The sequence below is a fragment of the Neodiprion lecontei genome, chromosome 7 (assembly GCF_021901455.1).
Source record: "Neodiprion lecontei isolate iyNeoLeco1 chromosome 7, iyNeoLeco1.1, whole genome shotgun sequence".
Taxonomy (NCBI): domain Eukaryota; kingdom Metazoa; phylum Arthropoda; class Insecta; order Hymenoptera; family Diprionidae; genus Neodiprion; species Neodiprion lecontei.
Genome location: NC_060266.1, coordinates 26,159,128 through 26,185,653, shown reverse-complemented (window position 1 = coordinate 26,185,653; position 26,526 = coordinate 26,159,128). Strand labels below are relative to the sequence as shown.

General features: G+C 37.5%; 4 protein-coding genes across 16 annotated transcripts in view; 1 reads left to right on the top strand and 3 right to left on the bottom strand.

The window, feature by feature from the left end:
- Positions 1-580: 580 nt before the first annotated feature.
- On the bottom strand, positions 581-11,263 carry LOC107223080 (mitogen-activated protein kinase kinase kinase kinase 5). 11 transcript variants are annotated; one of them, XM_015662653.2, is made up of 21 exons: positions 10,999-11,263; positions 10,868-10,925; positions 10,501-10,656; positions 10,166-10,398; positions 9,814-10,077; positions 9,532-9,727; positions 9,351-9,454; positions 9,191-9,258; positions 8,340-8,423; positions 7,602-7,640; positions 6,514-6,567; positions 6,073-6,143; positions 5,122-5,268; positions 4,687-4,865; positions 4,392-4,596; positions 4,101-4,284; positions 3,754-4,031; positions 3,592-3,675; positions 3,405-3,497; positions 3,151-3,277; positions 581-2,974 (listed from the first exon to the last, which is right to left on the bottom strand). In XM_015662653.2, the coding sequence occupies exons 1-21, from the start codon at positions 11,107-11,109 to the stop codon at positions 2,875-2,877; spliced, it is 2,835 nt and encodes a 944-aa protein (XP_015518139.1). In that variant the 5' UTR covers positions 11,110-11,263; the 3' UTR covers positions 581-2,874. The 11 variants fall into 11 exon arrangements, with proteins under 11 accessions (XP_015518139.1, XP_046600918.1, XP_046600917.1 ...); XM_046744962.1 differs by lacking the exon at positions 6,514-6,567; XM_046744961.1 differs by lacking the exon at positions 7,602-7,640.
- Positions 11,264-11,930: 667 nt separating this feature from the next.
- LOC107223074 lies at positions 11,931-15,852 on the bottom strand. Its single transcript, XM_046744971.1, has 8 exons — positions 15,688-15,852; positions 15,366-15,512; positions 14,438-15,072; positions 13,827-14,071; positions 13,514-13,655; positions 13,139-13,307; positions 12,566-13,051; positions 11,931-12,447 (listed from the first exon to the last, which is right to left on the bottom strand). Exons 1-8 carry the CDS (start codon positions 15,696-15,698, stop codon positions 12,264-12,266), a joined length of 2,019 nt encoding a protein of 672 aa, XP_046600927.1. The 5' UTR covers positions 15,699-15,852; the 3' UTR covers positions 11,931-12,263.
- A 3,120-nt stretch (positions 15,853-18,972) lies between these two features.
- Positions 18,973-24,165, bottom strand: LOC124295336. Of its 2 annotated transcripts, none has more exons than XM_046744969.1 (8): positions 24,007-24,165; positions 23,686-23,832; positions 21,370-22,004; positions 20,773-20,999; positions 20,426-20,567; positions 20,063-20,228; positions 19,503-19,988; positions 18,973-19,347 (listed from the first exon to the last, which is right to left on the bottom strand). In XM_046744969.1, exons 1-8 carry the CDS (start codon positions 24,015-24,017, stop codon positions 19,116-19,118), a joined length of 2,046 nt encoding a protein of 681 aa, XP_046600925.1. In that variant the 5' UTR covers positions 24,018-24,165; the 3' UTR covers positions 18,973-19,115. The 2 variants fall into 2 exon arrangements, with proteins under 2 accessions (XP_046600925.1, XP_046600926.1); XM_046744970.1 differs by having other exon boundaries at positions 19,207-19,347; positions 19,516-19,988.
- A 1,655-nt stretch (positions 24,166-25,820) lies between these two features.
- Positions 25,821-26,526, top strand: part of LOC107223082 (band 4.1-like protein 4A) — a 54,152-nt gene continuing 53,446 nt past the window's right edge. Inside the window, exon 1 of one of the 2 annotated variants that reach the window (XM_046744572.1) lies at positions 25,821-26,430. The gene's annotated coding sequence lies outside the window, so the exon portion shown is untranslated. Of the gene's footprint in view, positions 26,443-26,526 lie in introns of both variants that reach the window. The other variant, XM_046744571.1, reaches the window with a different exon arrangement.

The window sequence follows — 26,526 nt, the reverse complement described above, 5'->3', positions numbered from 1 at the left end:
ATGAGGAATTGTAACTTTATGACCACTACGAACACTATACTTGAAAAATATGTAACAGAGCAACGTGGAATGGAATAGATAAATAGAACAGCGTTGGATCTGATTTTTCTCTCCTTCCTCTTCTTCTCTTCCACAAGTAATATCACTATTACGACGAGTCTGAAAATTTTCACAATGTTAATGAACCAAATGTTTAACTAATACGACGTGTGGTAGGATCTACTACGAATTTTGGATGGTTACCAGTCACTTCAAAAATTTCAACGCTTATCTCTTCCGACTATTCTTTGTTATTCCAAATTTTAAATATATTGTAGTACTATTTCCTTTTTCGCATCCAAACAAGTAATTACAGTATTGGTTGACTTAAGATTTTAATATCGTACTACGTTGAAATTTCTCTTTGACAAAATACGTACCTCGAATAGCCGAGAGTTGTTATAACAGAATAATAATAGTGATGATGATGATAATAATAATAATATTAATAGTAATAATTAATTACAACCATAATAACGATATAAATAAATGAATTTCAAACCCGAATTCTACGTCTTGGTTTTTCTTCTCCTTTCCTGACTTCAAATTTTTACTGCCATGGGAAGACATAGTTTTTTTTGTCGACATTTTCGTTAATTTTTTTTTTTCTTAAATCAAAAAAAGTTTAGCAGCAAAAACGATACAATATTTGCCCAACTTTAAACATGCATGACAGACACAATTTTACACTAATACTTTGATTAATGCAAAGTTTGATTGAGTATTTTTTTTTCTCAATTTGGTGTTTACGACACGAGGTAAGTTACTTGAGTTACTATATTACATAATTATTACAGCTGCTATTTCTTTCTCGTTGTCATGATTCTTATTTGTAACGTCTTTCGCTCAAAACAAACAATCGCGTTATATTCTTTCCAAACATTAAAAGTTTATCACCCGTTACCGTGAGATATTAATCAGAGACAAAGATGTATGAATAATCGATTTTATTCTAAATGCAAATTGAATGCAATAAAAGGGATAATAACGCGATATATTTATTTTGCATTCTTAACCGACAACGAGTTGGCTAGATTGTAAAATATTTATATTCAATTACTAATCAAGAGACAGCGTCTTACCTCAAGAAAAACTATCCGCACTACCAAACTTGGTAATTATAAATACATTTTAGCAACTTACATTGGCATGCTGGATACTTCGAAAGCAAACGTGCATTGTAATTTTTAATCTATATATTACACGAAACTTTATGGCTCAAACGATGTAGGAATTGTTTCTTTTTTTTTTCCTTTTTCTTCAAATTTCCAATCAATTGTTAAGATGGAAGTGCCAATGAAAGGCGTGTCATGTTCAAGATTATTGTATCCTACATCATTTTCGCATGCACGGCCGTTATGCGTTAATATTTTATTTATAATTTAGCATGAAAGTGTAAGCAGTCAATCCTTACGTACGTAATAAATGAATGAAATATTTTTAATATAGTATAATACTTTCTTCATTTTTCTTGCATTGTATTTACATCGCAAAATTGTCAATCCGAAAACTTCTGTAAAAGTTCTATGAACTAGTTTAGCTCCATTCTTTTAAAGGGATTGAATTACGTCGGCAAAAAATTTCGTATTACATTTTATAATAAAAACTTTGGTTAGCAACAACCTAAGAGTACAAGACTAGACGAAAGAACATTTAACGACAAAGATTTGTCTCTTCTTATTGAACTTACTAATCGATCTGGGTGTGGATGTGTGGACATGTGTGTGGCTATGTATGCGTATGCATACATATATAATATATATCTATATATAGTATACATACATACATACATATATATATATATATATGTATATGTATATATAGTGTATGCATTTTCTTTGTCGTCCAATTTTTTCATCCGGTACTCTTTGATTGTCTTATTAGATATTTACGCACTTAGCAACAAGAAAATACACAACTTCAATAAGGATTTAATAGTTATTATCCCGCTCTTGAAGCCGATCACATCACATTACTTTGATCTACAGGTTATTAGCTTATTCTTTCTTTCTTTTTTTTTTTTTCTCCACGAACATGCGATAATCTCCATTTGTTACTGTATGTAATAATGATATATTCATCGCAGAACACTCAAGAAAAATGTATGCACGTCGTTGTCGACGAGTAAACAAAACATTCACGTTTATTTTAAGGAGTGTTTCACTTGGTTAAATAATAATAACAATGATGATTATGATGATGATGATGATGATGATGATGATGATGATGACTACGATGACGATTATGAATAATAATAATAACTATGCTACTATTCTAGCCATCAAACAGTATACCATAGGGACTGTGAAGAGATTTTACAACCAACGTGTGTTTATTTTCAATAAACCAAAGGGATGCTCGATCTTGCCGTAAAGATTCAATTGCAAGCTTCAGATGCAGTAAAACTTTTTTTTTCGATTGTATACATGATTGGTTTTGCGATATACATACTATAAACAATATTATGTACACTGTATACATACCTTAGACTAGTACATTTTATGCAAACGATTATAGGTAATTTGTTACGTTGACTAAGTTAGAAAAGCACAAAACAATACCTGCTAATTTGTGCCTTCTCGAGATTGAATTCAAGTTAACAGGGGAAATTCAAACGCATTACTTCACTGAATTGCAACTCTCAAAGAAAAAGATTATCAAAGACATTTGTGTGAATGAGATTTCAAAGATTTTTATATCTCAGCAACAGTCGCTATGGTTCACGGTGCATTAGGATCAAATTATTTGAATGAGTTTTGGCTGACAGAAACGACTTATTTTTTATACGCTATGGGCGTGCTACTTGTAATTCAAATAAATTGGCTAGATGCTAGACTAATAGCTGGCTTCGTGTCCCGCGAGTATATACAAATCTGCCCCTTCGGACTCCGTCAAGGTTCCTGTGTGAACCAAATGGCTCTCCAGCATCACAACCCTGTTCAAAGTAGACATATCACGAGTTAGTTATTGCTCCTCGTCTCTCAGAATGAAAACAACAAAGACAACGTGAAGAAAAACGTACAAGTTCATAAAGCGAAGAGTCTTTCTGATGAAACATCGACACTGCAAGATAATGAAATAATGTATGGATTAACATTGCTTCCTACTTACTTGTCAGATCCAAGTAACCTGTACGTTCTACTTGGATCAACGATTTCTTGAGTTATATCGCCATTTTTAAAACTCCTTCCTTGCATGCCGTGTTTATGGAATGCTAATACGCTGTCCGGTAAACAAACTGGAAATTCAAAAACCAAGAGTGTATTAAAACGGTTTGAAATTTTTATTTTTCATTTCCAACTGATTCGATGTTTCGAAATCGATATTTCTGATCCATCATTTCATTTGTAATTCTTCATACTTACTGATAGATTCGATTTGAAAATGAAATTGGAGCTCCGAGATCTGCTTTTTGCTTACTCTTGGATTCCCTACGAGCGTCACTACCTTAATTAAATCTGAAATAATTGATAAAATGTTTGATAATCTCAACGTCGTGAGCGATTATGGTCAATGTTTGGTTTTCTTCCCCTGCGATAAGGAGAAACTTACTGTCATAGCATACTAAGATCGCGTCTTTTTCGAGCTGCGTTACATTTATTACTTGGAGGTTCTCTCTCCTTGGAATAACGGTGGCTGCGAAATGAAAGATATAATCAACCGGTAAAGATATTTAGCTGGTGAAATAATACGCGAACTCGAAGCAGGGCTTACCTGAGCCATCCATGTCTTCCAATTCGTCGCTATGGAACCAGCTTGCTCCGGAATTCATGTTGACCAAATCTAGTTTTAATTTATTCTGTTGATACGCCTGCTTCACCGACACACATACCATCGGATATTCCATCTCCGGAGTAATAACCATCTCGAATACATTCAGAGGTGACGGTAATGTGCAATCAAAGTGTTTCAATAGCATAAATTTGTTAAGCGGATCATACCACTGCATTAAAAATATTCCCGCAGGCATAGCTCCACAGAGGTATTTATACCTAGACCGAAATACGGTTGTGTAAAAAAATATTGATATTCAAAGAAAAATCATTTTATTTGACATTTACCCGTTATAAGGATTGCGACCTACGCAACATTTCGAACACCCCTTTGTGTCCGGAACTTTGGTGGTCAGAGCGAATTTCCTTGGCACTAATCTCTCGGGTATTCTGTTCATATGCAACGAAAACCTGTGCGTTTGTTTGCTTTGCATTGCCAAAAGGTCGTGCCTGTACAGCTGAGGAGTTTTGCCTGAAATTTCAAAGCATTGAAGGCTCAATTTTTCAGAAACTCACTTTCCATCAAAAACTTGCTACAACTGTAAGTGGAACGAGACAGTCCGAGTCGAGTATACCAACCAGATAAGGACATGAGGACGTCCTTAATGACATACATCCAAATAGTTCGTCTTGGATACAGCTGATCGATAGCAGTTTCGTGTAATTCGTTCAGATTCAAGTTGTAGATACCTTCTTCGGCAGCTATGAGTAAGTGCTGATCCCTCGTGTCCGGGTGAATCCAACTTGCTGTACAATGTATCCTCAATGGGCAGCCATTGAATACCTGTTCAAAAAAGTTCATCATTCTCATAGAACACTCGAAAAATATTGTGTGCAAAGCAAAAAGGTTAGAAAAATGGGCCGCGTAACATACCTTCGAAAAACACGCTCCCATGTGCACTTTTGGTGTCGGAGGAAGCCCGTTGCTCACAGGCCGTGGCGGTGTATGCCTCTTCCTATCCCTTCGCCGAGGAGGTATGGGAGGTGTGTCCGTCAAGAGATCGGGTCCCACTCCCTCGCCCTCCCCATTTCCAGGTGCTTCGTTACCATCCCCTAGAATTGGAATTGAACAATCGAGCGATCCGAGATCCAATTGACATTCGATACTAACTTTGGAACATCATCCTTTTTCTTTAACGATACATACAGTGTGAAGTAAGGCAGACATTTTTGGTTCAACTTTGATGTAAAATAAGTTAGGGTAACATCGGTTAAGCGATATAAGGCTGTGGTAACAAAATGGCAATGGCGTTCTTTCATATATCCACAAAGCTATGACGTGACTGAAATTGATCAAGCGTGCTCCTACCATTGGACCTTGGCAGGTCATCTCTCGGTGCACTGTCCGAGAGCGATCGCTGACGTTGTCCGCTAACAGCTGCCAAGGAAAGGGAGCCACTCACCAAGCTGTACAACTCATCCACAGAGCTGTGACGTCTAGGACTCGCTTGCGACCCTACGCACCCAACCTACTCTGTACACTACTACCTAACGTTAAACGATACAGGAGAGAGGCCTTTTGACTGGCAATAATATGAAACGCAATCTAACCACCGGAATCCTTAGGCATGAGGAAACTTGTGATAGTTTTCTGGCTAAATTATAAAAAATTTGTTCGGCGTTAAGTCAGATTAGCTTTTCGTTGATAAATGCTCTTTTTTTTATGTGGTTTTAAATCATTAGGATGCTCTGACTTTTCTATTCTTGAATCTCTTGGCTAAGCTCGAAGAGTCAGAGCAATACTGTACCAGAACTTACTCGTCCTCCAGCACGGTTGCTCGTACAGCATTCTAAACTTTTCTAACACTGATTCCTTTAGTTTTAGCTTTTTCATAGTATAAAAATTCATACAAGTTTCAAATAACTGGTAACTTGTGAGAAGGTAAGAAAAGTGTAAATACGTTGTGTAAAGGCTAACTTGCACTTGGCCAATCTAAACAGTGAAAAAAATTTATGAAAAAGCTTACCCTCTGTCGATTATCAAAAGTGACTAATAATACTCCCACTTCTAGTTCTAATAGAATCCAAACAACAACGACACAACACAATTTCAAACAAATACAAATATACATACAATAATTCGACAAACACCAAATTACGAGATAAGAAAAAAAAAAGATTCATTTTTTCTTGCTTTAGTTCGAATAATTCCTCCTCCCAAAAGATCTAACAGTTATTGAAATATTTTAAACTGATTCACTGTATTATTCAGTAACTTGGCTACTTGTTAGAATGTGGAAAGATGTGTTTTAATTCTCACCAGTCACGTTGTTATAGTAGTCCCGATGTACCTCACAGTCACCCGACGATTCTCCAAGAGGCAGAGTGGCTCTGAAAAAACAAATTCAACACTCATGAGATGTTAACTGATCGAGTCACAACCGTTAATCGCATTTAAATACACAGCTTGTAGATTATCAGCAAGTTAGTGGAAAGAAAAGACAAAACCGAATGAAGTATGAATAACGTACACCGTGAAATAATGACTGCCTTGAAGATATGAAAGAGCTATTAAATAAGGTCGTAGTAGTACTTGTAGTATTCTTATGAGAGTGTTAGAAAATGTGTTTAGGAATTCGTTAGGACGTGCAAGTTTTTCTTCAGTGATTTCGCTAAGGTATGTATGTACAGCGATGTCGATTCTAAGAATAGCAACGTTTGATGTCAACTACTGTTGTATGATAGCATTTTAGTTACTTACTGCAGGGAATATAGCTGATCGCAATGCCCAGCAACCATCGACATTGCATTCCCCCTGCACACAGGAAATACGAGGTCACACACGCGAGAGAAAAACTATCTGTTGTTTCATTTTTTTGTTTTTTTTTTCATTTTCTTTTTCTTTTCGTATTCTTGCCCACTATAATCTTTTCCTGTATACCATCGTTCATCGTCAAGCACTCAAGTCTCATTTCCTGCTGCCTATGTATTTCATCTAATTCATGTTCGTATGTGTGATTTAAAACTACATTGGCTAGCACACATCGCGTTCTGTTGAAAATTGTCAAGAGTTGGTGTAAGATCTAATGGCAGTAAATAATCTTTAATCTAGACAACCGATATAAAGTATATGAAATTTTAAAGACATGAAATTTATTATTATTTGAGTATCGGTAGGGGATTGGGAAAAATCACTAATTCAATCAGGTTCTAAGCGGTTTTATTTTACGTCCACCACCAGCATAGGTAGCGCGAAAGCTTGGAGGTAAAAAAAAAAGATAAATAAACTAATTGTCGTGCAACAATCCTGATACGTACATCAAGTAAATACTGTACCTTGAAACAAGCTCATATTGCATTTACATTATTTTCTCGCAATAAGATCAACGACTCATGCTGTAATAAATTGGAAGCTGTTATGAAAGAAAAACAAGACTTGTACCGAATAATTACTCTAATGACCGAAGTAAGTCTCTTACAAGGTATCTCAGACGAATGAAGCTTTCGAAAGGAGATTTTCTACAAACGATGGATGTCAAGTAGGTACTGTTTAATAATGCAAGCGCTTTTGTTTCAGTTATTAAATTGATAGTATTATATTACTTTGATGCTGTGATTCGTATTGGATTTTCAACCTTAAAAAGAAACACTAACAATAAGTTACTAAATGCAGCACTTTTCTCAGTCTATCAACTTGAACGATTTCAGTAACACATGACAAAAACAGCAAATGATCGCGCAAGGCGTTAAAATGTGTATATGATAAGATGAAAATTTAAAAAAAAAATTAAAAACAGGAAGCATGAGTGCAAGGTGCAAGATGCAAGGGAAAAGGTTACCTGCCAATACCTTAGCAACAACTCCTCATCAATGTACTGCAATAGACTCCTGTTGGGAGAAATTATTACAATTACAAACTGATAAAAAGAAATTAACGTTACGTTGGAAACGACAAAATTTTAGTAATGAAATTAGTTAATCAATTAGGTTACGCAGGAATACGAGTGGCTGCATGATTAAGTACAGTGAGCCGATCCCTACCCTGTAAGTTCGACAGGTTTATACGGTATGTAGCAGATTTACCAGTGGTGTTATCCATTCAAGTTAAATGACATGGAATGATCCTATAAAATCAAACCAATACTACGGGTATGTTATAACATATAGTATCAGACAAAGTTTAGATGTCTCAACACTACACAATAAGAAGTGTAGTTGACATGTAAAATATATCAGAGATTAGAATTTTTTAAATTATGTTAGCACGAGAACTCTGATAAAGATTCTTAAAAAAATGCTAACCACTAATCGATCATGCCCGTGCACATGCTGGATTTTTCAATGTTTACTGATTGTTGTGTTTCGCATACTTTAAAATTTTTCAGGTATTCGGTATTATCGTTATAAGAACCAACTCCGATTTAGAGAAAGCATTTTTATTCAGAAGCTCTATACTTGTGGTTTTTTTTTGTTTGTGTTATCAAATATTTCGTTATCACCTGAAAGAGGTTTTGTGTTTTTTTTTTTTTTTTTTTGACAAATTTATAGGCACCTTCACACCAAGCGAAACTCTTTCTTGCCAATTACCTGAGGCTCATATGAAAAATCTCGGTGCCTGTTTTGCTTCGACGTGACAGTCTACTATCGGTTGTGACTCTAGCTCCATGCTTACTGTTACAGAAAAGAAAAGCTTAGCCCTGACGAATAATTTTGGAAACTCTTTTGCCACATTCATACTCAGCAAGATGATGTAGAGTATCGTAGTTTTCTAGGTTCAAATATTCTATTGACATGTTGAATAATTTAAACTACGATCAAGATACAAAAAGCATAAGCAAGCGTGCTAGTTTCAATCTTTGGAACATTCAATAGAAAAAACAGTAAGTGGATGTATTAAAAATTACGAATATGGTTGGTCGAATTATCGATTTGCAATTATTGAACCAAACAAAAGTATTGTTTTTATTTATACACAGAGCATCTACTCTCGTTCAACGTTCACTAGAGCAGGTGGGATATATATACCTATAATCTATGCAGTGTTAGTGAAAATTACCATTTGATAAAGATGAAGTACTTGTATGCAATGATTTGAATGATCTGTCAATGATGAGAGTATATTTGTGCAGGAAATGGATATGTTCACCAGGATATTTTATGGCTCAGACACATCTGTGTATCATAGAAAATTGAGAAATTCTCAGCAAATGAATAATTGTCGGCTAAAATCTCAGCACTCTCAGCATTTGCTAAAAATCACTGCAATTATCATGTACATTTCAGATGGTGAGTAATTGAAAGATTAACACAAGTTAGTGGAAATGAACGAGTAACATCAAACTTGATTTCGAACTTTTGTCGAATCTGTAGTTTGAATGTAGAATAACAAGTACCTAGACACCGCATGATAGGTTACATAAGAAGGAAAAATAACTCACTTTTCTGGGACATCTTCGAACGCAGTTCCTATTCCACAATCCGGATGCACGTCACAATTATGTACAGTCTGTAGAGAACAAAAGAACACGCATAGATATGGAAATTTAGTTTACTACCGCATTTTTGTCAATTATAGACAGTGCAAAAACATTCTGTTACCTTGACGTTGTTCATGATGTCTATGATATCCCAGGCGGGATTACTATCTACAGAAGGGGCTACTGATTCTCTCTGTAACGTATCCTCACCTAAATTAATTCGATCTGCAAAAAATCGTATTTTATGAGCAAAAATTTCTGTCGATCAACGTACAGTTTTCAAATGGTAGTATCAATTTTACCATCGCTATCTAACTGTGGAATGGGACTTTTTGGTCGGGATCTGGCAGTGTGCCGTGACGCTATACGCTGGGGGACGTTTGGTACCGCACCGTCATCGTCGGGTTCAAGTTCTGTGAACATGTGACTTGGATTCGATACTTTTTGGAGCAATTCCAAAGCCAGTCTTTTACTCATATCACCTTGGAAAAAGGCGTGCTGTAAATTTGTAATATACATAGAAAATTTAACATGAAATTTGAGTACACTCTTATACCAAAAAGCGCAACATTTTTTGATATTACCTGCAATAATTTATCCGCCGTCGGTCTTTTCTTAGGATTTTTAGTCAGAGCAACTTTGACGAAATTGTGAAACGTCGGACTCCACTTATCCCTATCTTTCAACGTTGGGGGCTTGAAGCCAGATTTTGACATGAGAAAAAGCGCTCTCATAGGGTGCAGATCAAACATAGGAGGTTGTAGCTCTGCCAGCTCGATAGCTGTTATTCCACAAGCCCAAATATCACAGAGCTGATTATAACCACCCTTCCTCTCAACAGCTGCAACCTGGTTGAGGCGATAATATATTTTAAACAAACACAAGTATGTGGATAATTGATTGAAGCTGTTCAAGTGTAATATATGTAAAAGGTACCTCAGGCGCCATCCAGTAAGGTGTTCCTATGAAACTTTTTCTCTTGTTTATCGTAGCTGTGATTTGAGCAGATACGCCAAAATCTGCAAGTTTTACATCCCCGTTCTCCGTGAGCAGTATATTCGCACCTTTGATATCTCTGTGCATCTTTCCTTTCTCGTGGAGATAGGATAGCCCAAGTAGCGTCTCTCTGCACATGTAAGCTATCTGAATCTCCGAGAGTGGTCCAGTAACTAGAAATACGTGACAAAAAATATTTATCAAATATCAGGTATTTTCCATTGTAAGACATCAAGTTCATTCACGTGGGAACGTAAAACACCAATATTACTTACTGTGGTATATGTCTTGGAGAGAACCACCCCCGCAGTACTCCATGCAAATCCATAGTTTATCCCTTCTAAGATAGCTTCCGTAGTACGCGATGATATTGGGATGCTTGCAGTCTTTCATCATTAAGATTTCTTGTTGAATAATTGCAAAATCATCCCCTAGAGAATAAACATAATACAAGTTGTAAGCAAATGTGACGACGGTGACGTTTGAGTGAAATGGTGAATAATGGTCGTGAACGTCGAGTGTCTCATCTGACAATAGCCAGGGATGATACAATAGGTGAGAATAGCAGAGATGGGGTGACGAGGAGGTGACGAGGAGTTGAGAGTCTATTAAGAGTCTGTCTTGAATGGCAGATTGACCTACCTGGCTCGAGTTTGATAACCTTGATAGCAGCGAGATCGTTCATGGAAAGTCTTTTTGCCTGAAAGATAAAGTCGTATGAAGTTTGGGAGGGAAAGGATCGACGAATTTAGCTAAATGTAGCCGGTAATAACCTTATAAACGTCGCCGTAGGTACCACTGCCTATCCTCTGTATCAGTTCGTATTCATCCTGCGGATTTCGTCGACTTATATCACTGGACAACGCGTTCACGTTACCTGCCATACCGTTTTATTAGTAAATTAACACTAGATTCGACAAGTCGTACCTAACATCTAAAAAAATCGCTAATATTACAAAGTAAAAACACATTTGATAACGAGGATGTCACTTCTGTCGAAACGTCGCCATTGTTCACAACAGCTCTGAACTTTGCCGCGAACGTATTGCGAGAGATTCGAGCGTCGAGATCTCTCGAGGAGCCCAATACCCCAAATCCCCTTTCGATTGAAGCTAACTTCTCGTCAAGGCTCGTATATTTCCCACCCACTGATGTATACCAGTAATATTTGGCATCGCACTGTCACTGATCGCTATTTGTCAGGACGATCATAACCACAGTCGTTGGTTGGTAAAATCCATCGACATATAGTACTCTCACCTGTGCTGTTCCGCATAATTTTCGATAAAACTGGGAAAAACCAGACAGATTAATTTGTAAGTTATGTCGACCGGCGGCATATTCGACGCGATATCTCAAACGATAAAAATATCAGTACGGCCAAAGTGATAATTGCATCGAATTGCTTGTCGGTTGATCTTTACGTTCCACCAATTTTGTACTTTTTAATTCACAGTTTAGCGATAAATCTGCCGGATGTGTATTTTTCTAGCGCCGAAACTATCGATAGCGAAAGGTCATGTCCATGGAGAAGTATTTTTCAAAATGCCAAGAACTACAAAATATAAAAAATCCAGATGATTTCGCTGAACCCCAAATCCTATAAGATGATTGCGGGGTTCTCCGATGACTTAGATCTTAGATTAGTATTATACGCTGTGACACTTCAGCCGCATTATTTTACATTCCAGTGTATTTACGTACGTACATTGAAGAACGAGAGTCGTGATTTTTTGAATTTCTAACAGGAGTCTGCAAACGAAATAAATACAGAGATTCAGATTGAAAATTAATAGTCATTGAACCATGTGTTATTTATGTGTCTTACACGTGTCTGGGTAATACTTGAAACATCAGTATTACGCGAAATATATACTTATTGATTGAATATAAAATTTATCGAACATACCTGTGTGTTTCTGTACAAAATATAAGACAAACAGTTATACATTTATAGTATATTATATATTATATAATATATATTTTATATTATATATTATATAATATATATTATACATTTTAGAAAGAATAATTTAGTTTAGATATTCGCCCAAAAGTGATTTTCAAAACTAAATAAAGGATAAATGAGTCTGCAGTTAAAGTCGTACCAAGGTGGGTACTCGTGAAGAATAATATCTACATTCGGAGAATCTTGTTGGATACCGTAGTTTGGTAAGAGTACTTCGAACTGAAAATCTGGACGATTCAGTTCACCCCTTATTCTGCAATAGACAGAAAAAATGAAATTAAAAAGAAAAAAAAAACAAACAATGAAGAGTACAAACGACACGAAACAATAATTCTACAATGCAAAAACAATAATAAACGTATTATTTTCACCTGCGTAACCGAGTGACCAAGTAGCACAAATATAAATTACGAGTCGTTGTCCAAATGTTGGTATACTTGAATTTATTTAACAGCGTGCAAGTCCGGAGTAGATGGTACATCGATGCCATCATACGCGCATAATCCTCTCCTCTCTCGTAAAACTCCATTTCAATACGTTCAAGCTTTAGATTGTTGGTAAGAGCCATAAGCACTTCATGCGCTCCGAATACTTGGTCGTCTTCAAAGAAGAATTCCCTCATATTGCGACAATGTCTCAGCATTTCTGCCAGATCGCTCATGTACGTTCTGGAATGGCCCGTTGTTCCCAGATGCACTAGCACCAATGTCTCCAGGTTTACACAGTGTTTTCCAACATCGATCAAAAACTGTCCGTCGTGGACGGGTACAAAGGCCAAACGTAGGGCTGTGAGATTCCGCCACTGCGAAATATGCAACAGAGCATCGAAGTCCCAGGTCTCGAGTTGTGGGTCCGCGCTGAAAAAAAGTGAATATTGCTCGTTTCACAATTCGCGTATCAGGCATACGTAATTGAATTATAAAATATTGAAGATCAGTTCTTACGGTCCCCAATAACAAATCGTCAGATCCCTAAGTAGGGGCGTGTTTTCTACAAGAATTTTAAAAGAACTATCGTGCGGTCCTCCGGCCACTACATCCTGCAACGCGGCAGGTGCGCCACTACCTTCCTTAGTAAGGCGCCTCGGCAAGTATTGCGCTCCCTGAGTTCTATCTGCGTAGATTCAAACATAATGAGTTTTTTCATGGTTCACTCTTACTAGTGAATACAACTTTTACGTACGCAATGTATGCATATATCATCTCTTCTATTGACGAATCGATAATCGAGCTCCATGATTTAACGTTTATTGCGGCAATCTGCTTTGCACAAAAATACATATACGCGTCGTTGACGAATATTATGAAATTTCACTTTACCTTTCGATCTTAGAACTCGACATAGAAAAAGGTTTCTCAAGTTTGGAAATGCGGATGCCACTAAATGGACATCACAATGCGTGTCAATGTCATGCTCCAAGTACAACAAAGATATCTGGTACTCGGGATCTTTCAGCAGCCGCTGAAACGTGAACGAAACAATGTTATGATTCAATTAAATTGGTGACTCATTTTTTGCTTGTTTTTGAAATATAAATACTGTGACTATTAATATACCGGGACATTACGCGAATGCGCACCATAAGGATTCTTGTGGTGCACGTCCACGTAATATCTCGATATACGATTCTACCTTTGCCTCGTCAATCCTCAATGCGAGTGGCCAGCTACTTGGGGTTGCTGACGAATCTACGGCTGTTCTTCGTAAACAACAGAAATCCGTTGGTACCCTTTCATGGGTGAGTCTTATTGCTTCTCGCACCAAACATTCCGAAAGCACAGACCATGTATGTGGGAAATTATCAGGAGGACGGCGATGTGGAACATTGTTTGCCACTCGCGTTTTTCGTAGTTGATGACAAATTTCGATATTTTTTTCTGAAATCACAAGTTGATCTTATTTTCACGAGTCAATAACGATATTTCAAGAATTTGAGTGATGGAAAAACTGTGCTTTCTTTCCTTCCAATCGGATGCAATTATCTTTTCAGAGTTAGTACTTGGCTGAAATATTGACGTGATTTCCAGTACACAAATTGTAAAATTTGAAAATCGTCAACTGATAAGAACTTTATTTGAAAGACTCTGATTTATCAGATTTTTCGTGACTATCATATTATATATCAATTTTTGGACAGAGATCACTAAAAAATGATAATAACAGTCCTTTACCTCAGACTAAAATAAAAAAATTGGATGTCTATGAACGTAAGAAAATAAAAAACAAAGTTTGTTCAAACATACCAAGATAGAATCCTTTGAGTCCAAGATCACTACCAATCGTTTGAAAATCTGTCCATTGATTCAGATCCGGAACCATATTAACAATATGTCTATATATTGTGCGATGCACATTCCATCCATGAGCTTGAACAATCTTAAGCTTCTTCAGTTTATCATGGCCATACAGGGGCCACGAAATCAGTTTCAGTTTCCCGTCTCGGGGTGGCAATACTATTATACGGAGCTCCACGAGTTCATTACAGTTCCATTGTAAAGTAGGAAAAAAATTGATGGAATAAGCGCTCACTTTTACTGCCAAATATTTGAGCCGGCCGAACGGGGTTCGCAGAATGTCAATAGAGTGGGACACATCTTCAATCCCATCGGGCCAATCAAAAGACAGCCTTTTAAGATTTATCAGCAATTCAAGCAAAGATACCAACTGTTGAAGGTCTCTGAATCTACGTCCGAATATATTAACATCGACCAGGTTCACTGCTCTGCCAATCGTGTTGTTCAAAATTTGTCCTGGCCTCATCCAACTTACATTGCTTACATTCACTTTACGGATATACTGATTCACGGTTTCACTCTCAAAATATTCCCATACATCTGCGAGTGTTGTTATCAATCCAATTCGTGAAAAATCCAAATTCCTGAACAAACCGAAATTAAGATAGAGAAAACTGGACCAGATTAATTACTGCATAAATTTGTGGTCATATGTTGTGAAGGGTGAATGGTTTCGTATAAAACAAACAGAGTTGTCTGAAGCGCAAAAACTCTGCGCGAACTTATCAATATGTTTCAGCACTAATCTACTCCTCCTTCACCAGTTGCAGTAGGAGGTATACTGTATCTCGTTGAAACTACTTTTTTCTTAGAAACGAACAAAGTATTGTAAACGAGAGTAATTGATTTTTTTACAGGCACACTACAGTAGACTCACCTCAATAATTCCATATCACCGAATACAAGTTCTTCAAATGTTCTGCAAGTCCTCGCTAATCTAAGACGTTCTTTGGGGTTGAAATAGAGAAAAATTCTCACGATCATTTCTCGTGGGAGATCAAATATGTTGGTGACTCGTGACCCACTGTAATAAAGTATAAATGTGGTTCTCTTGTCGTGATTTATCATGTATCTCAAAATTTAATGCACACACGAGGGAACCGTAAAGATTTTTCGGGCTCATTTTTTTTTGGGATTGTATTATTCTAGACTGACTAAAATTTGTTTTCAACAAATGAATATCTGGAATGATGACACACCCGACGTCCATTTTGACCACAATTGCACACGATCGGAAAAATATTATTGCCGCCTGTGCAACTGGCAGAGAGTTCGAACGAATCCTTCTTCTTCCTCGACTACAAGCAGAATAAGCTCAACTATTAAGTATTGTGTATGCAAAAACTCTGAATTTTCGTAGCAGCGACGAACTTCATCCTCCCACTACCCGCAAGAATCGTGTCACGTGATCGTTATGGTTTTAACCAACCAGAGTTCCATTGCCCGACATTTCAATGTGTTCGCGATTAGTTTCTTTTTTTTAGCTAGGTCAACTTGATCAACACATTCAGCCATGTAAACACCATTTCGAAAACCGTTGACGTTGCTTTGTTGCTTTCGATTGGAAATACAGTAAGTCACGAGTGTATCTGATACGTACAATATACATACATGTATAGAGGTATTACACACCTTGCGCAGGAAATGTCTCAACCCTCTGACACGAAATAGGTTTTTCGCGCTAGATTGTTGAAGAAAATTTTGCGCGCAACGGACAACGGGCACAAGTTTTATTGCTAATCAAACAAGGCAAATATCATTTGTGTGATTTGAATATTACTCCAGGTTTACCAACTAAACTTTGCCGTTCCTGAGAAGAAGAATGAATAAATTTTACATTCCTGAGGACGGGACTCAATAAATTTGACCACTAAAAAAATACATTCAATTTGGAATCAATGAAGAAATTTGATATCTTCCTCGAAATTGATGAACGGTGATATTTCCATGCGTTCATTTACAGCCACTGGTATATAATCCATACATTACGCCCCAAAAATTAAACAAAATCAAATTCTAATTCTGCGTATCCAACATATCTACATTTTGAACGAATGTACGGCTACATAAACGACTTGGAGTTTTATCCGAGCACAAATCAAAATGAACGGCAATTGAACCGACGGATTTCTCCGCGGTTTTTCAGTCGGCCGACTGCATCCACTGCGCTATGTTTTATTCAATTTTTCACCACCAATAAGTGATTATAGTGATAATTGAACTGTTTCGTAAGATGATTAACAATGAGAGGCTGTGCCCAAGTTCTCGTCGTGGTAAACATATTGTTTGATTTCCATTTCTACGTAGATCGACGGACACGCATTTATTTATAATTACTCTGCCTTTATTTAAATCGAGATGTACGTACCCATATTCGTGGCGGTTTCGTTAATCAAAGTCTCATTTTCAAAGTAATTTATACCCTCGCATAATATGAGACCGTTACCGTACAGAGGGAATTTGAATTTATACCGCATTTGGAAAAACAAAAGACGATCCGAGTGATGCTGCAGCAAACTTCAGTTCCTTTTTCCGCCGTCCGCGGTCGGAACGTTGGTCGCGGCGGTTTGTAGATTCGAAATTTCTACGTCCGTAAAATGGCATAAGCATGTGCTGTAATTACACACGGGTTGCTCATTCGCCCAATTAACTCGGGCACCAATCTTCCAGCAACGACGAGATACGTGGACGGAGTATGAATATTCATTTTGATTCGCGGAGGGAGGGTTGAAGAAAAAGACGATGCCGATCGAACCTGATATAAATTTCTGTTCGCAAATCTTTTCGAGTGAATGCGAATTTCACTATCGAAGTATGTATTCGTTTGTAATAATTATCGGCGTACAACTGTAGGTGGACGAAGTTCGTAAATTGTGAACCGACTCGGTGGATGCGTTTTTACGGTAGAGAATAATGTGCTCAACTTTCAACGGTTTTTCCGGCGGACTGCGTGACGTCACCAGTCACAGCGAACAGTTGACGAGCGATCGAGTCGCCATAATGACCGCGATCGGTTATCAACGCTGCGTGATTCTTTTACTGCGATTCCGTGGATTTTAAGTGTGAACTTGGTGCTTCTGAGGTGACGACGTGTGCAAATTGGGCACCGACGTTGTTACGGGCTCAATTATAGCCCGGGCGAGCTGTCGAAATCTGCCGGTTGCGTTATTTCCATTTGTCAAACCTGTACCGCGTAAGTATGTGATATTCCATTTCGGAACGCAGTTTCGTTCGTCATTCTTGCGATAAAAAGTTGAAGAATGTGTCGAAAACGCGTGTCGAACTCTCGATCTGGTTCATCCGCGACGTATTTGTCAGTCATAACCTCTCGGATACCAAATATATATCAAAGAAAGCATTCAACAGATTCACGATAGCTCGGACCGAAGTATGTACCCAATAGCTTCAGTTTAAATAGTGTCGAACCAAGTGCTGTGCAGGTGTAAAATGATTTCGTATAAATATATAATTATAATATTGTGTATGACTGCTGGCTGTGAGCTGTTGAGCTGTGTTTACGATCAATAGTGCCATTATTGAGGACACGTCAAGTGGATTAATTCATTAGGATGTCATGGACACCCTGCGGATTATAGATCCTGCTACAACCTGATACCGCAATAGTGAGTCTCGATGTAACGTATATTTTAATAATATTTTATGTATGCACGTAATATTTTTCATGCAATTAGTATACCATATCCCTCACAGCGTCAATTGATCGGAAAAATTTCAATTGATCGTTGTTGTAAAACGTTGGATGCGAAACGAAGCAGGCTGTGGATACGCTGAATCAGACCTGCAATCGTTCGAATGGGTAAAACGCTACGCGTTCGCGCGTTTCACTTGCGCCCGAAGACGTCGCGCCGACGAGGATCGCCTGCCGCCATGCTGCGCTTGCCATTTCCTTTCCTCTTACTTTTCTTTGCCTCGCCGCTGTGCGCGATGGCCGCAAATACGCGAGAAATCACACGTGCTGTGATTTCGTTCAATTTTCGACTTTAGCCTCTCGCGCTTAAACTGCTCCGTGCGAGTGATGCAGTGTATAATTTATATAGTGTTTAAATAGTTGTAGTCTTACATCAGATATCCACATACGATGTGGTTATTGTACCAAATGATCACTAATTTTTAAATGTAAAAACGCGTGAAACTACAAGAATGTAATTTGAAGAATTGAAACGAAATCTCCGACGAAATTAAATAAATTAGATCGTGAATCTGATACCAGATATTCACTTGAAATAATACACATAACAGCCTGAAAAAAGGGGTAGAAAGTTGATGACATGGACCTGTTAGAATTAGTTACGGTGCCACTTCAGCCGCATTCTTTTACATTCCAATGTGTATTGAAGAACGAGAGACTTAATTTTTTGAATTTCTAGAAGGAGTCTGCAAGCAAAATGAATGCAGATATTGAAATTGAAAAATAGTAGGTATTGAACCGGAAATTATTTATCTAAGTAATACTTGAAACAATAGGCGCAACATATATTCATTGATTGAAAGTAACATTTATCGAACGTACTTATGTGTTTGTGTACAAAATATAAGACAAATGGGTTTATATTTATAGTATGTTATACATTATATATTATAAATAGTATATCTTAGAAGGAATAAATTATTGCAGCGTTCCTCCGAATACATTATTTTTATAAATAAGTAGAGGAAAAATAATCCTACAGGTCAGCTCGTTCAGCTTACGACAATTAAAGTACCAAGGTGGGCACGCTTCATGAATAATGTCTATATTTTCTAAAAATTCGCCGTCAGGACCAAAGATTACAATATCCTTGCAGAAAGGATTAACCACTTCAAATTGAAATTCCGGACGATTCAGGTCACCCTTTATTCTGCAACAAACAGAAATTATCCTCTGAGAATATGTCCTCTGAGAAATCGCGCTAAGATATGAATTTTAAAAAAAACAATGAAGAATCCAAACAATACGAAGCAGTGATTCTACAGTGCAAAAAAAAAAAAAAAATAACAAACGTATTATTTTTACCTGCGTAACTCACCGACCAAGTAGTTCCGATATAAAACACGATCCATTGTCCATACGTTGGTATACTTAAATTTATTCAACATCTTGCAAGTGTGAAGTAGATGTTCCATCGATGCGACTAAACGCGAGAGATTTTCTCTTTCTTCGCAAAACAATATATCGACACTTTCGAGCTTTGGGTTGCAGCTAAGAGAGGTAAGCAAGTTAAACACTCCGAAGGTATCCTCTTCTGAAAATGAAAATTCCCTTATATTACGACATCGCGTTAGCATGTCTGACACATCGTTCATGTAGCTTATGGACTGGCCCGTCTTTGCCAGATCTATTAGCACTAATATCTGCAGGTTTTCACAGCTTCTTCCAATCTCGATCAAAAATCTTCCATCTAAGATAGGTACATAGGCCAAACGTAAGGCTGTGAGATGTCGCCAGCGTGCAATGTGAAGCAGAGAATCCAAGTCCCACGCCTCGGGTTGTGGTTCTTCGCTGAAACAGAGTGAACACCGTTCGTTTCATAATTCGTAGTAGACACAAATGAGACATCGAAGATTGGTCCTTACTTTTCCGTGAAACAAATCGTCAGATCCCTAAGTTGGGGTGTGTTGTCTATTAGAATTTGGAAAGAATGTTCGCGACGTCCAGCCGATTCATCCCGCGACGTGCTAGCTGCGCCACTGTCTCGGCTAGCAAGACGTCTCGGCAATAATTCCCTTTGCCGAACTCCCTCTGTTTAAATCCAAAAATAATGAGTTTTTTCATGGTTAACTCTTGCTAGTGAATTCTATTTTCATATGTACAATATACATATACCATCACTACTTTTGACAAATTGATAATCGGACTTCATGATTTAATGTTTATTCCGGCAATTTGGTTTGCATGAGAATATTCACGTCGTTCACGAATAGGAAATTCCATTATACCTGGCGCTTTCAGGATTCGATATAAAATAAGATCGCGCAAGTTTGGAAATGCGATTCCCACTAAATGCACATCACAATACGCTTCGATGTCATGTTCCAAGTTCAAGAAAGTTATCTGATACCCGGGATCTTTCAGCAGCCGCTGAAACGAGAATGAAACAAAGGTGTGATTCGATTAAATTGAATGAGTCGTCATTTAATTGTTTTTGAAATATGAATACTATAACTATTAACATACCGGGACATTACGCGAATGCGCACCATAAGGATCCCCGGCTAAACTCGGAGCCGCTCCGAGTGGTTCTTGCGGTGCACATCCACGTAATATGCCCGATACATGATTCTACCTTTGCCTCTTCAACCCTCAATGCGAGTGGCAAGCTATTGGCGATTGAAGCTGCATCTGCGCCTGTTCTTCGGAAGCAACAGAAGTCCTTTGGTGCCTTTTCATAGTTGAGTTTGACCGTTTCTTGCACCAAAGATTCCGAAAGCACAGACCACAAGACTGGAAAATTCTCAATATTGTTTGCCACTCGCGTACTTAGTAATTGATCAGAAATATCCAGATTTTTTTCTGAAATCACAAGTTGGTCTTATGTTCGCGAGTAAATAGCGATATTTCAAGAATTTGAGTAACAGCAAAACTATGCTTTCTTTCTTTCTTTGCAATTAGACGCAATCATCTCTTCATAGTCGGCACTTGATTAAAAAATTGACGTGACTTCCAGTACACAAATTGTAAAATTTCAAAGTCATCAACTGATAAGAACGTTATTCGAAAAACTCTGATGTTTTAGATTTCCCGTGACTGTCAAATTATATAACAATTTTTGGACACAGAACACTAAAAAGTGATAATAACAGTCCTTTTCTTTAGACTGAAGTAAAGAAATTGGATGTCTATAGACGCGAAAAAGAACAGGATAAAGTTTGTGAAAACATACCAAGATAGAATCCTCTGTTTGCAAAATCAGTACCAATCATTTGAAAATCTGTCCACTGAGTTAGGTCCGGAAGCATATTAATAATGTGTCTGTATATTGTGCGATGCACATCCCATCCATGAGCTTGAACAATCTTAAGCTTTTTCAATCTATTGTGGCCGTACAAACGCCACGAATTCTGTTTTAGTTCATGGTCCTGGGATGGCAACGCTATTACACGGAGATCCACGAGCTCATTACAGCAGAATTGTACAGTAGGAAAAAAATTGATGGAATAAACGCGCACTCTTGCTATCAAATAATTGAGTTTGCCGAACGGGGTTTTCATAACATCAATGGAAAGGTCCACATCTTCATCCGGCTCGGGCCAATCAAGAATCAGCTTTTTAACATGTATTAGCAGTGCAAGAAAAGATCCCAACTGTCGAACGTCTTCGAATCTAATTCCCATTACATTAACATCGACCAGGTTCACTGCTTTGCCAATCGTGTTGCGTAACATCTCACCTGGCCTCATCCAAAATATATTGCTTATATTCACTTTACGGATAAGCTTGTTCCTAGTTTCATTCGTAAAATATACTTGGACATCTTCCATTGTTGTTAGCCATCCATTTCGTGAAAAATCCAAATTCCTGAATACATGGAAATTAAGATATGCAAAAATGGATGAGATTAATGACCACACAAAGCTGTGTAAAGGGTGAATGGTTTCGTATAAAAAAAAAATGAATAAAAAATTATCTGAACCGCACACTCTGCGAACTGTACCAACTTGTCAAAATACTTCAGCACTAATCTGCTCATCTATCACCAAATACAGCAGTAGATGTACCGAATTTTGTTACACTCAGAGAAAATTGTGGTTGTCGTTACCATAAAAAATAGTATGCTCAGGGGACAATACGAATTTATAGTTAATAGAACTTATTGCATCATGTTGTTCCGAACTATGAACTTATCGTTACATCTGACAAAAGTTGTATGGTTAACGGTACAATAATGAAGACCTGACCATGTTTAAACATTAGTGCGATAAACGTGATAAACTTATCGTTACTCGATTTATAATTTGGAAATTCAATATAGAAATTGTAGATTGCAGTTTGTTAACTTTTACCATACGAGTTGAGTAGCTTCATCGTAAATGTATAGTAAAACTGGAATGAAAAAAAATAGACGAGGAACTCGTAGATAATTCATCTCAATGATTTTTCGTGAGCGCAGACACCATTTTGACAACTTATCAGTAGCTACAATCGTTGAAAATGCATTTTGGATCGATTGAAACATAGCGCATTATCTTTTCCTTACCGGGGCTCAAACCCCTTTCGCTCGCAATGTTCGGATTATAAGTCGGGCGCCCTACCTACTACGCCAAACTCTCTTATGAGAATCTATGACGTTATTTGATTGATAATACAATGTACGGCCCATACGGACATGACGGGTACAGTCACTGAAAACCGATCAATAAGATTATTCCATTTATCAAGTGAATTCAGCAGAATTTTTAGTAAATTCCAAGTACCGTAAATGAAATTTCCAAATATACCTGATACATTTACTGCACAATGAAGTAAATTCAAAATACCCTTTTTCGTGTTTCCAACTAAGTTGAGCAAAATGACAAAATTTTAATGCACATTTATCGAGAATGCTTAGTAATTCACTTTATAATACGAAATTTGTAATTCAACTACAATTTTGTGTTGTAAATGTGTCGTAGACTTTCAAATATTTTCAACAGTTTATGTTTAGTTGTTGAAACTATGTTCGTAGGATCTTGTCTGAATAATGACTGTATTAGTGTTAACCATATTTAGGTCGAATCAAACTATGTATGGTGCATTCAACTATGACAAAAGTTGCAGGAATCATCTCGGGTGGTCTAAATACTTATCCGTAAATAGTTGATTATAAATTAGTTAATTGAACCATAACTCTATACTATCGAAGACTACAGAACAGAGTTCACCGCACTATACGAATATAATCCTGATGAACATCCGTGTATGGTGAAAATTATAACAAAAAATATAGTTAATTGTACGATTATTATAGTCCCTTCGACGTTCTTGGATCAATTAGAAGTGTGTGGTAAAATTAACATTGTGTTTACAGTGCGCCAAACGATAATATGAATAAATTCTACTATAAAAATTATCTTCCCGACTATAATATTTTAAGTATACAAATTTTTAACTATATGCGCAAATTTTTCTCTCAGTGTAAAACCAGCTTTTTCTTAAAAACGAACAGAGCACTATAAACGCGAATAATTAATTTTTTTCAGGCATAATACAGTAGACTCACCTCAATAATTCCGCATCATCGAGTACAAGATTTTTAAATTTTGTACAAGTCTTCGAGAATGCTAGACGTTCTCTGGCATCAAAATAGAGGAGAATATTCACGAGCATTTCATGCGGAACACTGAATATGTTGGTGACTCCTGACCCACTGTAATAAAGTATAAATGTGGTTCTCTTGTCGTGATTTATCATGTATCTCAAAATTTAATGCACACACGAGGGAACCGTAAAGATTTTTCGGGCTCATTTTTTTTGGGATTGTATTATTCTAGACTGACTAAAATTTGTTTTCAACAAATGAATATCTGGAATGATGACACACCCGACGTCCATTTTGACCACAATTGCACACGATCGAAAAATAATTATTGCAGCCTGTGCAACTGGAAGAGAGTTCGAACGAATCCTTCTTCTTCCTCGACTACAAGCAGAATAAGCTCAACTATTAAGTATTGTGTATGCAAAAACTCTGAATTTTCGTAGCAGTGACGAACTTCATCCTCCCACTATCCGCAAGAATCGTGTCACGTGATCGTTATGGTTTTAACCAACCAGAGTTCCATTGCCCGACATTTCAATGTGTTCGCGATTAGTTACTTTTTTTTAGCTAGGTCAACTTGATCAACACATTCAGCCATGTAAACACCATTTCGAAAACCGTTGACGTTGCTTTGTTGCTTTCGATTGGAAATACAGTAAGTCACGAGTGTATCTGATACGTACAATATACATACATGTATAGAGGTATTACACACCTTGCGCAGGAAATGTCTCAACCCTCTGACACGAAATAGGTTTTTCGCGCTAGATTGTTGAAGAAAATTTTGCGCGCAACGGACAACGGGCACAAGTTTTATTGCTAATCAAACAAGGCAAATATCATTTATGTGATTTGAATATTACTCCAGGTTTACCAACTAAACTTTGCCGTTCCTGAGAAGAAGAATGAATAAATTTTACATTCCTGAGGACGGGACTCAATAAATTTGACCACTAAAAAAATACATTCAATTTGGAATCAATGAAGAAATTTGATATCTTCCTCGAAATTGATGAACGGTGATATTTCCATGCGTTCATTTACAGCCACTGGTATATAATCCATACATTACGCCCCAAAAATTAAACAAAATCAAATTCTAATTCTGCGTATCCAACATATCTACATTTTGATCGAATGTACGGCTACATAAACGACTTGGAGTTTTATCCGAGCACAAATCAAAATGAACGGCAATTGAACCGACGGATTTCTCCGCGGTTTTTCAGTCGGCCGACTGCATCCACTGCGCTATGTTTTATTCAATTTTTCACCACCAATAAGTGATTATAGTGATAATTGAACTGTTTCGTAAGATGATTAACAATGAGAGGCTGTGCCCAAGTTCTCGTCGTGGTAAACATATTGTTTGATTTCCATTTCTACGTAGATCGACGGACACGCATTTATTTATAATTACTCTGCCTTTATTTAAATCGAGATGTACGTACCCATATTCGTGGCGGTTTCTTTAATCAAAGTCTCATTTTCAAAGTAATTTATACCCTCGCATAATATGAGACCGTTACCGTACAGAGGGAATTTGAATTTATACCGCATTTGGAAAAACAAAAGACGATCCGAGTGATGCTGCAACGAACTTCAGTTCCTTTTTCCGCCGTCCGCGTTCGGAACGTTGGTCGCGGCGGTTTGTAGATTCGAAATTTTTACGTCCGTAAAATGGCATAAGCATGTGCTGTAATTACACACGGGTTGCTCATTCGCCCAATTAACTCGGGCACCAATCTTCCAGCAACGACGAGATACGTGGACGGAGTATGAATATTCATTTTGATTCGCGGAGGGAGGGTTGAAGAAAAAGACGATGCCGATCGAACCTGATATAAATTTCTGTTCGCAAATCTTTTCGAGTGAATGCGAATTTCACTATCGAAGTATGTATTCGTTTGTAATAATTATCGGCGTACAACTGTAGGTGGACGAAGTTCGAAAATTGTGAAACGACTCGGTGGATGCGTTTTTACGGTAGAGAATAATGTGCTCAACTTTCAACGGTTTTTCTGGCGGACTGCGTGACGTCACCAGTCACAGCGAACAGTTGACGAGCGATCGAGTCGCCATAATGACCGCGATCGGTTATCAACGCTGCGTGATTCTTTTACTGCGATTCCGTGGATTTTAAGTGTGAACTTGGTGCTTCTGAGGTGACGACGTGTGCAAATTGGACACCGACGTTGTTACGGGCTTAATTATAGTCCGGGCGAGCTGTCGAAATCTGCCGGTTACGTTATTTCCATTTGTCAAACCTGTACCGCGTAAGTATGTGATATTCCATTTCGGAACGCAGTTTCGTTCGTCATTCTTGCGATAAAAAGTTGAAGAATGTGTCGAAAACGCGTGTCGAACTCTCGATCTGGTTCATCCGCGACGTATTTGTCAGTCATAACCTCTCGAATACCAAATATATATCAAAGAAAGCATTCAACAGGTTCACGATAGCTCGGACCGAAGTATGTACCCAATAGCTTCAGTTTAAACAGTGTCGAACCAAGTGCTGTGCAGATGTAAAATGATTTCGTATAAATATATAATTATAATATTGTGTATGACTGCTGGCTGTGAGCTGTTGAGCTGTGTTTACGATCAATGGTGCCATTATTGAGGACACGTCAAGTGGATTAATTCATTAGGATGTCATGGACACCCTGCGGATTATACGTCCTGCTACAACCTGATACCGCAATAGTGAGTCTCGATGTAAGGTATATTTTAATAATATTTTATGTATGCACGTAATATTTTTCATGCAATTAGTATACCATATCCCTCACAGCGTCAATT

Coding starts and splice junctions, on each gene's coding strand:
- LOC124295336 (XM_046744969.1), bottom strand. Junction 20,568..20,772: donor TGAGGGTTGAAGAGGCAAAG/GTAGAATCATGT, acceptor TTCTCGTTTCAG/CGGCTGCTGAAAGATCCCGG. Junction 19,989..20,062: donor ACGATTTGTTTCACGGAAAA/GTAAGGACCAAT, acceptor ACTCTGTTTCAG/CGAAGAACCACAACCCGAGG.
- LOC107223074 (XM_046744971.1), bottom strand. Junction 13,308..13,513: donor TCGAGTTCTAAGATCGAAAG/GTAAAGTGAAAT, acceptor GAATCTACGCAG/ATAGAACTCAGGGAGCGCAA. Junction 13,052..13,138: donor ACGATTTGTTATTGGGGACC/GTAAGAACTGAT, acceptor ACTTTTTTTCAG/CGCGGACCCACAACTCGAGA.
- LOC107223080 (XM_015662653.2), bottom strand. CDS start 11,109: ATGGCAGGTAACGTGAACGCGTTGTCCAGTGATATAAGTCGACGAAAT. Junction 10,657..10,867: donor GGTTATCAAACTCGAGCCAG/GTAGGTCAATCT, acceptor TTTATTCTCTAG/GGGATGATTTTGCAATTATT. Junction 10,399..10,500: donor TCTCCAAGACATATACCACA/GTAAGTAATATT, acceptor ACGTATTTCTAG/TTACTGGACCACTCTCGGAG.